Source organism: Balaenoptera musculus, chromosome 12, assembly GCF_009873245.2.
Source record: "Balaenoptera musculus isolate JJ_BM4_2016_0621 chromosome 12, mBalMus1.pri.v3, whole genome shotgun sequence".
In the NCBI taxonomy this organism is placed as follows: Eukaryota; Metazoa; Chordata; class Mammalia; order Artiodactyla; family Balaenopteridae; genus Balaenoptera; species Balaenoptera musculus.
Window position 1 is genome coordinate 62319526 of NC_045796.1, and position 16175 is coordinate 62335700.

A 16175-nucleotide genomic window follows, 5' to 3' on the forward strand; every position below is an offset into this window, starting at 1 on the left:
CCACTCCTAGCTCTAGGAAACCACAGATCTACTTTCTGTCTCTATAAATTTGCATTTTTGACATTTCATATAAATGGAATCATACGTGACCATTTTTGTCTGGCTTCTTCCATTTAGAATAATGTTTTCAAAGTTCATGTTGTGGCATGTTTCAGTACATCATTCTTTTTTATGGTTGACTAATATTCCATTGTATGGCTGTACGATGCTTGTTTATCCATTCATCAATTGAATACTTGGGTGGTTCCACTTTTTGGCTATTAGGAATAATGCTGTTACGAACATTTATGTGGACATATGTTTTCATAGCTCTCGGGTAGATAACTAGAAGTAGAATTGCTGGGCTGTTTGGTAGTTTTATATTTAACTGTTTGAGAAACTGCCAAACTGTTTTCCAAAGTGCCTGCATCATTTACATTCCTGCCAGCAGTGTATGAGGGTTCCTGTTTCTCTACATCTTAATAGCACTTGTTATTGTCGACTTATAAATCACAGTCATTCTAGTCTGTGTGAAATGGTATCTTGTGGTTTTAACTTGCATTTTCTTAATGACTAATGGTGTTGAGCATCTTTTCATGTGCCCAAGACATAAAATCTAAAGACTCTGTTTGGATGATGCATTTAAGATGCGGAACATAAGAAAATAAGTGGAATTTGTAGGAAGGATAGTGAAGTTGTGAGCTGCCTGCATAATACTGATTTGCAGATGTTCAGAAGGCAGAGAAAAACTTGGGTCTGGAACTCAGAAGAGAATTGAAGGCAGGACACGTAGATTTGGGCTCAGTTACACAGAAAAGGCAATTGAAATCAAGAAACTAGATGTGTTCATTGACCGGGAAAATGTGGAGCAAGAAGCTTGAGGAGAGAATGTTTAAGAATATCTGTTTTAAAGAAATGGATAAAGGATAGTGTACAGGCAAGGGAGGCACAACTTTAGGTGACATTAAGAGAGACAGGTGTCATGGATGCCATTGGAAGACAATCTTAAAATTTTGCCAATGTTGATATCTTATTGTACTTCTTTTCAGTGTTTTTCTTCACACATAAATTAATAAATTAAGTAACATTGGAATATATCATACATATTGTTTTATAACACTTTATTTCCACTCAACCTCAATCATGAGCATTTTTTCATGTCACTAAGTAGTCTTAAAAAATTATTTTTTTCGTGGCTGTTTTTAAAGTTATTTCATTATAAGTAGGTATCATAATTTATTCTCTTATTTTGGACCTTTACATTGGTTTCTTGTTTGGGGCTTTTTAAAGAACACTGCAGTAAACCTTCCAGTACAAAAATATTTGTGTGGCTCTCCAATGATTCCTCCAGTATAAGTTCTTAGAAATCAGAATTTCTTATTCAAAGCTTATGGAAAAAATTTTAAGGTTCTTTTTATATACGTTGACAAATTGCCTTCCAGAAGTACCTTTCTCTCCCCAGCTGTGTATAAAAATAATGAGCCAGATGTATTGAACATGAAAAGAACATCTCATAAACATAAGGACAATATTTAACATCATTACTATTTTAGAAGATGTGTTTCCAAGATTGCCATGAGCACCTATTGATGGGAACCGCCTGGAGAATTTTGTAATTTTTTAATTTTTAAAATTATTTAAAGTGTACAACATGGTAATGTGATATGTATATACATAATGAAATGATTACTGTGGTCAGATTTTGAAGGAACAAGGGAAGGCCAACAATAGCAAATACCTCACAGCAGCATTGGAAGGTGAATATTAATGACTTTGGCAACTATGTATCTGTTGGTGGCATCTTAAGAGTAATTTTCCCTTGAGAGGGGGAGACAGATACCAAATTATAATTCTCAAAAATCTTATTAAAAATGTTCTTTTTCTTTGTCCATTTATTTTGCTTTCTTCAAATGCCTTGTGGTTTTGAAAATGTTTTATTATACTGTAGGGAAAAATCAATTTAATTTTCTGTTTTTTTCAAGAATGTTAATTTTTTATCACCACTCTTTTTTTCTTCATTTCTTCTTTATCCATGCTCCCTCATTTATTTCCTTGGGTTAGAGTTTTCAGATAAACAGCTTCATAGGTGATGCTACAGAAACAAATCAAGGATAGGCTGTCATTTGTATAAAGAAAGAATAAGCCTTTGGGATTCAGTGTGTGGACTTCCATAAATGTCAAACCTAACTTTTGTTTTTGTATGTGGTGGGAATAGAATTTAATGTCACTGTTTGAGTCACTGAATGGGTGTCTGTTGAGCTCATTAATGTTCCCCATTCAGAGAACCCTTTATGGACATCCACTCCATAAGCTTATTACCATTCATGGGAAAATATTTGACCCAAATACTATTTGCTTCTCTGTGACATGGATCATAATTCTATCACAGTGAGCTGTTTCCTTTCTCAACCACAGAGATATACAATCCAGGCATTCCAAATACACATAAACTCTGTTATTTCTTTCATAAACTCAAACTTGAGCATGAATCTCTTCTGTTTCTTTCCCCTCCTTTTTGATTCTCAATTTGAGAACTATCTCCTCCAACCCCACATTCAACAGGGTATCTGGTCCAAAAGCTGGTCATCTGGGGAAATTCAGAATGTTCAGAATTCTGAACAAGAACTTCTCTAATTCTCTCTGGATAATGCATTTTTAGAACTGTCTAGGAAGCCACATGGATGATTGAGTGGATGGACTAATTTCTAATTTCTCTTGAGTTTGATGGTTCAAATGAAGACTCTTGGTATCCTTGCCCCTTGGTGTTCTTTTGTTATGTTGGCATAACAAATCTAAACACAGTAACTTCTGAGAAGTTACAAGGTCAAATCTATCTTATGACATTTTACCCAAGTCTTGCTAGGTCTCCTTTACCTCTTCCTGGAAAGAGGACCTCAGAGTTCCCCAAACATTTCTTTAGTTATCCCAGCTGACTCTTGGAATGTTTCTGATAGAATAATAAAGATTTAAAGGTCTGATGCTTCTGAGGGAGAGGTTCATGCTAAAAGTAATACCCCAGCAAGTATAGTTTCTAGTGATATTCTGTTTCATTGAAGAAACACCATTCTAAGACATAAAAGTTTATCTTTTGAGTACCCTTTAGAATTTCATTATATTTCAAAGCCTTACGATTTTTAAAAATGCTCTAGAAATGTTTGAGAGATATTCTTCTGAACCTTTGTGAAACACGTTCTGACATTAAATGATTTAATCATCTAATGTAACTCTAAAGAGAACCTAATTGATGCTTATAGTGTGGATTAGCAAAAGTTTCATGAAGTCTGTTACAGACACAGATTTTGCTTTAGATAAAACAAAAGATTAAAACCACTAAGAGTTTTAACAATTCCTCTTATATATAAATAGTATTCCTCCAATATATAAAAGAAATTAGCAGAAGACTACCTCTGTCAAAACAGGAAAATCCAATTGAATGGGATATTTCTGATAGAACATTTTTAGAATCACAAATAATAATTAAAATAATTTTTAGTTTAGAATATTTTAAAATTTGATCACTAAGAAAGAACATAGATGTGGAGGCATTGCTGTTTGGGTCAGACAGAATTGAATTATGCTATTTTTGTATTAATACGAAATGATATTTGGACATATGGTTAATTTAGGTGTTACAAAAATGAAGATAAAAGTCATTATGCCCACTTACGTAACAAAAGCAGAAACACTACAAAGTTATTCCATACCTCTTTTGCTTACTGCACAGTTAATGTAAAAAATAAATATCTAAAAACAATTTGAGAAATATGTACTATACAAACTCATTCAGCATAAGAAACTTCTGAAAACCAGAATTTGTAAAACAAGTAAAAGCAGTATTGTTGTGATAGTAAACATCTGTAAATGTATTTGAGAATAATTTATGTGCTCAATTAAATATATCTAAAATGTACTGTAGCAATCATTTTCCTATTTAAAATATGAATTATTATCAATACAACAAGTAGGTTAAAAAGTATTTTTTTCTTAAATTCAAAAATGGTGTTACTAACAATAGACATATATTTTTAGGTTGATTTTTCATTTGTAGTACTAAATTTTGCAGTGATATTTAACCGAGGCCATTCGTGACAGTGTTATGCATTTTCACAATGGTTGACCGATCTTTCACTCCAAAGTACAGCTTAATGTTTTTTTAAAGTAAGTTTTGAACCCATGATTGTAGTGCTGTCACACTTCACTTAACCAGTGGGCCTAGATTGTCCCAAAATAACGTTTATGATTTTGTTAAGTGAAAACTGAAACGTTGGTCACGCTTCCTGTTATCATGGAAGCAGAAATTCTTCTCTTCATTTTTCTCCTTCACCTCTAACCCCAACATGACAACACAAAATATTTGATTCATTGACTTGTCTACTCATCTATATCAACAAATCTAGCTCTTGGCTTGCATTACCTATTGCTGTTTCTCTCTTTTCACTTCTGTAGCCACTAACCAAATGTATTACTGCAGTCGGAGATCTTCATCTTTGGAACCTTACCCTCTTCAGTTCTAGGCCACACGGCAGCATTAGCACAATGTTCCTCACACACTGTCGTTAATGCTTTTTCTCCCCTATTTAAGAACAATTAGTAACTTTCTGTTGCCTGTTCTATTAAGTGTAAGCCTTTAATCCTAAGAGTTCATTATTCTCCCTTCATCTGACCCTTTCTCGTTTAGCAATCCCATTTCTTCTTGCTCTTTGGCACAGTTGTTCTGCTACTTCCAAGCCATCTGGCTGCTCTTAGCACACAGGATTTGCTTCTAACTGCTTCCCTACCTGTGCAGATGTCACGCCTTGAATCACTGGAAGCCCGCTGCTTCCTGAGACAGCCCATTCCATTTTTGGGTAGGTCACTTAGAGAAGTTTTCTCTTTACTGAGCTAAATCAACTCTAGTATATTGTGTATGACTTTTACTTTTATCTTTGTCAGTCTAAGGCTGTCTTCCTTCTCAGTTGTCATGAATATGTGTGTTATGTCTATAGTGGCACTTTTCATAAGCTCTCTACATCCGGCTCTCCCACGCTTCCATACCCTGATCTACCCTCCCACCACCCCAGAATCACAGGAGCTTGAGCTCTAACTGCGCACAGTAAATGTTTAATACATGTTTGATGACTAAGCTACCTTCTAAATAGGGAATAAATATCTTCTAAAAATAGAAATAATTCTCTATTTAGAAGGTAGCTTAGTCATGTGAAAGTATATGTACTTAACTATACTTATCAAAGGATCACAAAATCTCTGTCTTGGAAATGGTTCTGTGAATTTTTTTAATTGTAAAGATTGAACACAAGCCTGATCACGTGCATACTCACACCCACCCCCCTATCCCACACAGCAAAATGCCTAAACAATACCAATTGTTTAAGAAAAACCATTACATTTTGTATGTTTGTTTATAATTGACTAACTGAGACAGTGTTACATGTTGTATATCTACACAGATTCAAAATGGCTTGGTTTTCTAAATATATGATACACTGTTATATTCTAGATCATAGAACAATTGGCATATTCAGTTTCACATGTGTAATTTCAAACAATGCAGGAAAAATATGGATATTTTTGCCTGCATTTAACAATGTGAATAAGAGAAAATATCTTGGCATTGTTAATACCAAAAAAAGGACAATTATATCTTTCAAATCGCCTATGAAGCCTGACCTTTTATTAGTATCTCTAAATTGCTAATCTCCAAATGTCCTTGCATTTTAAACTATTTCAAAAAATGTGTTTCCATAACAATTTTAATTAAATCTCTTGTGATGTAGTTGTAATCAGCCACAGCATGTAATTAGACTTCAATCAGAACCTTTAATGCTATGCAGTAATCTGAGAGTAGACACTTATAAAAATGTTATGTCAATGTGGGTTTCTTCTCGTGACCTCTCTCTGCTCCACCCAAGTGACACCATAACAAAGGGTGGTAACTGAGCATGGAGAGCAGAGGTTGATTTCCATTTATCCCACATAATGTGGAAAATTTTGTCCAGGGGCAGCTAGGTAAGGTCATCATCAGTAGATGTCTGGTATAAAGTTAAACACATGGTGATAGGCTTTTTACTAAGGCTGTGACCAATAAACACTGGCTTATTTGTAGATTGGCTACCGAGGGTTGAGAGTGCCCCTCACAGTCATGCAAGAGCTTGAAGCTCTAGAACACCATTGGCATGGGTGAGGTGAGTTGCATGGGCATGGAGGAACAGTGGGGAGGGCTCGTCTGTAGACCTTATCGCTCTGTGGTGCTGCTTTGCAGGTCCTGAATTATCAGCAGTGAATTATTCTTTTTCAGTTCTTGTTATTACTAGGTTTCTTTAAAGCCCACTTTTATGTCTTCCCATTAATCAACTATGTAATTTTGGAAGGCAAAATGCATGACGCTCAGAGCTAGTTATGCATTCTATTATGCCTTTAGGTATCTGGGTGAAAGTCAGGTTCCAACACTCAATCCCTTCCCTAAAACTCATTTCCAGAAGTGATGATTTAATGATCTATTTACTTTAAAGGTTTGCCTTTGGGGACTGATTATCTTGGTTAGCTCTTTTGAAAGAATAGAATTTTCTTTCATGGAATCTGTAAGTATTTAGAAAAAAATCTTTGTGGGCTTTGAAATGCATTTAATACAAAATGTGTTGAAACCTATGCTTTGACTATCCTTAGGGAGAAAGGACCCTTTTATAGATATGCAGAGAATATAAAGAGAATGAGAGGCATAGTGTCCAGAATTCTCAAATTCCACTGATTAAATATGGTAACCAACCAGCTGTGGAAGCAGGATGGATGAGGGCAAATCGTAGCTTTGTTCTTCAACTCTGAAGTCAGTACTTGTGAACAATAAAAGAATGATAAAATGACAAAATACTTAAATGTGATGATTAGTAATCAGTTCCTCCTGATCATTTTTGTTCTACCATTCACAGCCAATCATGTTATGTATAACTAGCTAGTTAGGAATGCAAACATTAGTTTCATGTATGCCCTTCAATTTGATCTCTTGTTTTCCTTTTTACTCTGCAGGTTTGAAAAACATCAGTTTTCAGTAATATCATCCATGACTTCTAGGTATAGATCATACACTTGATTACAGTAAAGAAATATTTTCCTGTATTTCTAACAGCAGAGTGCAGTATTTTGCAAGGAAAGGTGCCTTTGCGACTTAGTATATATTCATTTCTGTTAGACTGTGTTTTTTTTTTTTTTTTTTTTTGAGCTCTTATAACATAGTTCAATCAGACTGTGTGCAAAAACTCTTCCGCTATAAACTCTACGTGAATTTTTTCTAAAAATTAAGTCAGAAATACAGCGTCGATCGAGTTCTGGATTTAGTGAGAACAAAAGCAAGGTGGATTTCAGGTGGGGAAGGACTGTCTTCTACATGTCAGTGTCCACCCCAGAGCCACATTTGTGGCAGAAGATTTCCTTGTTGTGAGTCAGGAAGCCTTCCCCCACCAAGGAGACTGAGCACTTCTCACAGTTAAAGCATTCGCTGTGCCACTGGCGGTCTTGAAAGCAGATAAACTTGGCACCTCTGAAACCTGTAAAGGAATTGGAGAAAAAGAGTAATCTATTCTTTCAACAGATAGATTGAGCATTCTCTCAGGGACTCTTCTGGGAACTGGAGATACAGCAGTGAGCAAGACCATGTAGAGGCAAGTAACCTAAGAAAGGAGGCTGCCCCCAGTGACCTGTGTCCATCTGGGAAAGTCGCCCGTGGACAAGTTCTTTCTATGAGACCCAGCCAGATTCTCAGTCAAATTTTTTCATAATCCACATAAGTAGGTAGAATCTGGGTATACAAAGCACATATTTTTGGAGACAGTTAAGGATTGCCTAAGACATAAGGAAATACAGGGTAGTGCAGTGAGAAGAGGGTATAGGTTTTGAAGTCAGACATATCTAAGTATGAATATTTATTTTCCCTCTTTGTGACCCTGTTTACTTAGAAGCAAAATTAAGATAAAATAAATGTATACTTCCCAGCCTGGTATTTGATATCTTAATGACTTGTAGTTCTCTTCTCTTCCCTCTTTTTTCATGTTTCATTTTATTCAGGATAAAGTCCCATGGTCGTATTGGGGCTTGGGACACAATTCCCAAAAGCCCTAAATAGAGAATTTCATCTAAACTATCCTGTAGCTAGCCTAATGTGATGACCTTATTACCTTGCCCAGAGGTGACTTCAGCATAGGCTTGCAGCAAAGATCTGTGAATCTGATCCCTCTGGCCACTGAGGCCATGCTACCCATTGATGAGTTTCTAAGAGGTGCTTGGTCAGCCTCTGTCACTTCAACTTGGGCCTCACTTGAACCATAGGGTTTCTAAGAAAGGTATGAGAATTTGAGTCTTCAGTGAGACTCTATCTCTATATCCCAAATTTGAATCCAGCGTATGGTTCAAGGAACTGATTTTGAGGAGTCGTAGAAAAGGAGAAAAGGTCTAAGGATTGGGAAGGGGTTGGGATGCCCTAGGCTTGAGTCTTTATTTGCCAATGATAATGAACTTTTGTTTTCATCCTGGAAACGTTTTTTGATGTCTTCACATAAATTTACTAGTTCAGGGATAAATTTACATCAAATTCTTGTACTTTTCTTGATTAAATTTATAGCTTGCTTATTTATGATGCTGTCATCACTACTTTCTAATAAGAGTAAATCAATAATGTACCAATTAATTCCCTTAATATTATTCAAAACAAGCTGACTGCAAGAATAATGTGCTGTATATATATAAATCATCTCTGTTCATCAAACTAATTATTATACATCCAGCATTTTGATGCACATGAGGTTTTCTTGATTTTATTATTAGGCCTTGTACAGGTGGCAAATGTAAAAATAATTCTTTCTAGAATTTTACAAAGAAGAATAAAAAAGAAGCATCTGGTAGCAGGAATATAAGAAAGTCCTGACTCAACATGTGAGCTGATTGTAAAGTTTTTTGATTTTGGATATGTTTACTCCCTCAGGTCACAAGAGTCATTTGCAATAAGAAAGTCAGCAATGAAACAGGTCTCTGACACCTGTTTTATTTGGCTTCATTTATTCCTGAAAATTCTGTAGAATAAGAGCTAGCATTTGTTGAGCACATGAAGATGAGCCAGTCACTATTCTAAGCCCTTTACTTCATATAGCTCTCACCTCACCTTCATGGGGTAGATATTACCATCAACCCGACTTTGCAGACAGAAATTGTCGAACAGAGAGGTGCAGACTCTTGGCCAAATCACCCAGATGCTAAGTGGCAGATCTGGGATTCAATTTCAATCCTAGGCCATCTGGTTTCAGAGCCTATGCTCCTAACTTCACCAAATTGTCTAAAATTTCTTTTTTAAAGAACATAACCGGGAACCTTAGCATCCCTTTCTGAAGAAATCAACATTTGAAACTCACTTTACTAAAAATAAACAGAAATAGAAGAAAGCAAAGATGTGATCTTGTTCAATTCCTCATTTTGCAAATAAGGCAAATGAGGACCTTGGAGGTGAGTTTTGTACCCATGGGTCACACAGTAGTCAGGGGCAGAGGCAAGACCAAGGTCTTTTACTCCCTAGATCAGAGCTCTTCCTACTAGACCAAGCTGGTTCATTTATCCCAGAAAGTTTGCAAGGTAAATCCTATCTTGCAGGAGGAGAAAAAATTGTAATTACATCTTGAGTTTGTTCCTTATAGATTTAGTTACTTTAAAATAGTGTTTTGAAAACATTCTAACATAGTTTCTTAGGATGACATATTGTTTGCATGAATGTACAACTTTCAGAAGATAAATATATGGTAGTATAGTTCCCTGTGGTACATTAGTTCAAATAGTTCAATTTTAAAGAAGCACTACTACAGGGCCTATATACATTTAAGAATCAGATCAAAACATATTAAAGTGAGTTGGAAGTTTTTGCAGGCATTTAGTTTTTGGTGTCTCTCAATCACAGAACTAAAAGAAGGTTAAGATAATGACCAAAAGACTGTCCTAAATTAAATGCATATCCTGCATGTGGATTACTTTGGGGACAAATCATTGGTTCCTGATCATCCCTATGCTTCATGTGGAACAATGTAGTTTTTCTGTCTGATCTAAAAAAAAAAAAAAAAAAAGCTGTGCTCAGTGATTGACCTGTAACAACCCATCAGAAAAATCACATGAATCTGTGATGGGTCAGAAATGAAGCTCATCAAGGTCAGGGCTTGTGTAGGCGCTTTCAGATCAGTATTAGCCATTTGGGTCCCCAGAAAGTTTTCAAACCATTTTGAGTTGTTTAATTGTCTCATTTCTTCATGGAACACCCCCCCGCCCCGGCCCCCAATTTTTTTTTCTGGCCAATTCAAGAAAAGTGTTGTAGAATAAATTGACTAAATCCATTGGGCTGTGATTGCAGATTCTACTGATTTTGCTGCTCCAGTTACTGTTGCATTTATGGAAGTCCCATTTCTAACTAAAACCAGTAGAGATGGTGGCTTATTCTCTTGGCTTCAGGAGTTGCCAGATGTATAGAAGCAGGAGAGCAGCGTGGTTAAGAGCCCAAGATTTGGAGCCCTATAGTCTGGGATTGTCGACGTAAGCCCTTGAAAGGGTTGGAGAGGTGACATAGCTGAGTGATAGAGACAAGGTGGAAGCAGCAAAGGGGGCATGCCCTACATAATGGGCCAGCCACTCAGCTCCATATGACCGTGACCCGGCCGGGAAAGCGAGGGTAGTCTGCTCACCCTGGGCAGGCTCTTTGTTTACTTTTTGGCTACAGAGATGGATTTTACATTAGTTGTTTACAAACAAGTGCAGGCCAAACAAACCATGCTTGCTGGCCAGATATAGCCCATAGGCCAGTGTGAGATTCTGAAAAACATGGTGCCTTCCTTGTATAGACAGACAGAACTGTGTTCTGTTCATCCAGGAAACTCCCTCCCTTGCAAGTAAGTGAAAGCCTATCAAGCTGGGTTTGCAGCAAAACTCTTTATTTGAAGATGAATAAATATTCAGTTTTACTTTGTGATATATTTGAAGATAGAGGAGGAGGAAAAGGATAAAATAATCTTTAATTCTGTGTTATATAAACTGAGCTAAAAGTGAAATATGACCTAAGAGTACTAGGAATGGAGAACAGAAGTATAGTTCTGCCACGTTATTCGGTGACCATACATTGCCTAAAAGAATAGCTTTTGGATTTCTCAGGTGTGATGAGATCTTCAGTTCCTTTACTACAGGATTAGCATTTTAGAAGTGTCTCTAAGGAAAATGTAATGCTCTTTTTACCTTGAAAATCCATTTAACACAGATCGGATTTACCATTTATGTTATTTTCAAATCATGTCATGTATATTTTGTTTCTTCAACAGAATGCTATCTTGTTTTTTTATCTCATCTATTCACAATTAAAACTTACTGTAAGTGAATAGAAAGCAAAGAGAATAATACATTTGTTAGAAGCATCTTAAATTGAGGTTTAATTAATTCCTGACCTATGCTATCCTAATTATTATAGCTTCAGATTTTTGTACAGTACTTGCATTTAATTAAAACTTTTTCTATTTTAAGGCCCTGTTACCCTTGTTTGGAATTCAGCATTTTGTTTTATAAGTATCCCTTCCCCCACTCAACTTAAAAGTTCTGCCTCAGATCAGGCCTCCTTGTGAAGGTCTTCTCCGCTCATCTTATCCTCCTTCCCTGAATTATTACTTTATGTAGAGTCAGTACCATGAGGTTTAGTATTAATTACCCTCTACAGAGCATAGCTACCTTAATTATACTCTATACTTGCCTTGAGGGTTCTGCGTAATATTTATATTTATATATAGGTACCCATGTTTATTTCAAAAGGAAACATAAAGGAAAGATCATTCTTTTTTAAATTGCATTTCCTGAATTTAACTACATAGCATTTACAGAGCCATAACTGTCTCATGGTAGGACCATATTAAACTGAATAACTCACCAGTAATAGGCTTGGTGCAGGTGGCACACTTTTTGGCATAAAGATGGTTGTAGCAGTCCAAGCAGAATGGATAATCATCTCTGGACATAAACTCTTCTTCACAGAGCTCTTTCCTACAGCCACGGCACAGAAAGCACTCTTTATGCCATGGCTGGCCACAAAACATTATCCCACCTGAAGTAATCACCTGGCAAATGATCACAAAAAAGGCAATGACTGTGGAAGTTATTACAATTCAGACGTTTTGTGATTCTCTTCTGTGCCCACAAGTGGTACTTTGGGCTACTCTATCACACTGTGTCAGAATGTCTTTTCTCTGTGATTTTTTTGAATCTATATTAGAAACAAAAGGCTACAGGGATTAAATAGAACTGGTGATAAATATCCTAATTTTTCTCCTACAGTGGAACAGAAAGGAAGCAGGGCCCTAATGAACTCAGGAAGATGAAAAAGAAATAGGCCCTTGATTCTTTTGCTCATCTTTCTCTTTCTTGTTGGTTTTCAAAGATCTGTTTTTAGAGCTAACATATTTTCTATGCTATGTTCTTATGTCCATGTATAACTTTTAAGGATCCTAAAAAAAAAAAAGCTTCTTTTTTTTCCTGAATGCTTTATTCCAGCAGTAGTAACCCTGAAAAGAATTGATCAACACCATAATCTACTAATAATGAATAATATTTCTGAGGTGTTTTTTCAGTCTTCAACCCTGTTCTTAACTTCTTCTTAACATTCTCGATGTCCTGACACAGTAGGGACTATTATCTTTCCCCCTTTAGAGATGAGCACCTACTGAGAGTTAGAGCAGTTAAGTCACTTGCTAGGGTCACACAGAGCTAGCATTCAAACTTGCACAGTCTTATTCCACAGCGCATGTGCTTAACCATGAACACAGTACTGAGATTAGATTACTTTGCACTGATAAGCAGTTGACAAGTCTTTGTTGAATGAATGAACAAACACTAAGGGAAAAAATGTTTGGAAAGCAACTCCAGTATTGTATCTAGCACAAATAGGGGTGCTGTGGGCAACTTCAGCATTAGGGCTCAAAGTCATAAGTGCTGGTTGTACATTGAACCTTAATGTGTGATATGCTAGGGTTTTGCAGAGATGCTTGTTATTCCTCCATAAGATTTATTTTCTAAACCAGTTTAATCTGGATTTTACTTTTTTAAAGGCTGAGATATCTTTATTTAAAAGTCAGATGGAAAAATATTAGCTTTTCTTGTGTAGCAATTTTTAAGTCATAGCATCTTTCAAATCCACGGCTCTTGAGCTCCTGGGGTGTCCGGGGAACCTGGCATATGCTCATGGAAATGTCTCATAATGACTGAAGCAATGTGATATCTGAGATGCCGCCTGTAATCTTTGTATGCAAATTAACTAGATATAGAAAAAGTAGTCTATTCTAAGCCATGCTATTGTGACATCTAAGTATCCTATAGCCATCCTATAGGATACTTGTCTATCCTATAGGCTTTTGAAAAGATTATTCTAAAAATATTTTAAAATCTTACAATGACTATCTTAAAAATTAAAGATACTTGATAGAAAGTTATTTTTCATAAAGGAGAAAAAGTATACTATTCTAAATAAGTAAATAGAAAACATAACGGTGTGTGTGAGCTAAAGCAATTTAAAATGCCCCCTACTGACTTCAAATGCCTTACAGAAGGCACAGCAGAATTCCAGATTCCTTTGATTTGTTTGGTCAAATGATTAGCAGGCAATGCTTAAAAGATTCAAAACTTGAAAACTGTATTCACAGCAAAATAAAACTTGATGTACCCACCAAAGATTGTTTCATTAGGGAGAAGAAACTCTGGAACGTTAAAAATTGTTTGCTTGTGATTATATTCTTTTGAAGAGGCAGATGGGCTAAGATGAAGTCTAATATCCAAGTGTGGTTTTTGCTACTGATTGATCCCAGGATTTAGAACAAGTTTCTTCTCTGGCAAAGTGGAGGCAATAATGATTTTGCACCCAGTGGATGAAAGCTGATGAATTACAGAATACTCTATGTGAAACTTGAGGAGTTTGAATTCAGAGTACTACAGTTTGAGGTTACTTGCTTTTTGGTAGAAAATAGATTTTATTTTGTGAAACTAAAATGTGTGAAAAAAGTTCTATGGGCCTGATGGTCAAGTAGTTTTTGCTTATTTTCTTTTGTTTTCTATTTGGTCTTTGGCTTGGGTTGAAACAAATTGTTTTTCTTCAGCTTGGATCATCTTGATCTGTAACATTTATATCCAGCTTTCCTTAAAGGACTTGTGGTTTTAAAAAATTAAATAGAAAATAATCTGGCATGTTGTGATCTGTCTACTACCCAATAGAAACATTTCATAAATTTTTTGGTGACTTCAAATCATGTCCTAAATACAGGGCAGGCTCCTCTAACCTGGGAAACACCAGGGCTTTGGCCCCAGGTAGTGCTCAGCTCTGATGTACTAGAGAAGTTCTCTTGAATCTTTATAGCATTGAAAGAAACTTTATATTGTGTGCCCAACAAATGATTTTAAGATGAGTCTCACGAGTGTCATTAATATTTTAGTGTAAGTCCTTAAGAAACGTAGCCTAAAAATGGCCAACTTAGTTGTCCCGCAAAGCAGTGAGATAAATCTATTTTATTTCCAGCATCCCTTTCTAAATGCATGTCATTGACTGATAATTTTTCGGAGCTTCATCTGTCACAGGGTCATAGGGTCTGACTGTTTCTTGTAAAGTCATTTTCTAAGTTGTTATTTCTGGTAGAGTAATGGAAGTCTTCGGGTGTAAGATGGTTTTGTAGCATGTTACTTTCAACTGTAATTTTCAGCCATCATGACAGTGTAATTTAATAATTATAGCATAGGGGTTGATTGATGCCTCTTCAAATGCAGTACCAGTATTTTAAATATATGTGGAAAATCATTGAGTGTGTATGTTTGTACATGCATTTGTAGAAAGTGGCAATGACACTTCAGATGCAAGTATGCAAGTGGTCTTAAGAGACCTGCCAGAGTAGCCTGTAGATCAAAAATGTTTAGAAACCACTGGACTTATCCAATATGTTTTCATGATTCATGCTTTCTCATCACAAGTTATAGGGTTATTTGAAACTTATGATGCCTCACAGGTCAAGAATTTCTTTGAGAACATCAATATATATTTATGGAATACAGACAGACTTTATCAAGGTGATAGAGATGAGTGACTTTTTCACGTAAAAGCTTAGAGGATACAAAAAGAATTGGACCATGTTTACTTGAAAAAAAATGACTTTTTTTCCTATTGGAAAATATGTTTTGAATGGGTGTCCAAGTTGAAAGGCCCTGCATGGAGCTCTGGAGCTGGAGGTGAAGGAAACCACTTGCAGTTCTTAAGTCATCTTTCTGTCTTTCTGTCTAATGAATTTCCCTAATGATCTTGTCAATCTCTTGAGTGTCACTCTCTTATCTATCCACTCTTTTTTTTTTTTAACATCTTTATTGGGGTATAATTGCTTTACAATGGTGTGTTAGTTTCTTCTGTGTAACAAAATGAATCAGCTATACGTATACATATATCCCCATATCCCCTCCCTCTTGCATCTCCCTCCCACCCTCCCTATCCCACCCCTCTAAGTGGTCACAAAGCACCGAGCTGATCTCCCTTTGCTATGCAGCTGCTTCCCACTAGCTATCGATTTTACATTTGGTAGTGTATATATGTCAGTGCTACTCTCTCACTTCGTCCCATCTTATCCTTCCCACTCCCTGTGTCCTCAAGTCCATTCTCTACGTCTGCGTTTTTATTCCTGTCCTGCCCCTAGGTTCATCAGAACCATTTTTTTTTAGATTCCATATATATGTGTTAGCATACAGTATTTGTTTTTCTTTTTCTGACTTACTTCACTCTGTATGACAGACTCTGTGTCCATCCACCTCACTACAGATAACTCAATTTCATTTCTTTTTATGGCTGAGTAATATTCCATTATATATATATGCCATATCTTCTTTATCCATTCATTTGTTGATGGACATTTAGGTTGGTTCCATGTCATGGCTATTGTAAATAGTGCTGCAATGAATATTGTGGTACATATCTCTTTTTGAATTATGGTTTTCTCAAGGTATATGCCGTGTAGTGGGATTGCTGTGTCATATGGTAGTTCTATTTTTTATCTACTCTTTAGAAATATAAAAGCTTCAAGCTAAGAAGACATTTATATTGCTTGGACATAATGTGAGGAGTGAAATATCCTGTTTAAATTGGTTCCCTTGGTCACTCTGTGAGACAAATCCATATCTCTCTG

General features: G+C 36.1%; 1 protein-coding gene across 2 annotated transcripts in view; it reads right to left on the bottom strand.

The window, feature by feature from the left end:
• Positions 1–5337: 5337 nt before the first annotated feature.
• FHL5 (four and a half LIM domains 5) overlaps positions 5338–16175 on the bottom strand; it is a 38618-nt gene continuing 27780 nt past the window's right edge. The window contains exons 3-4 of one of the 2 annotated variants that reach the window (XM_036871481.1): positions 11903–12089; positions 5338–7517 (exon numbers count right to left, since the gene is read on the bottom strand). In XM_036871481.1, the coding sequence (XP_036727376.1) occupies positions 7354–7517; positions 11903–12089 (351 nt within the window). In that variant the 3' untranslated portion in view covers positions 5338–7353. The remainder of the gene's footprint in view (positions 7518–11902; positions 12090–16175) is intronic. The other variant, XM_036871480.1, reaches the window with a different exon arrangement.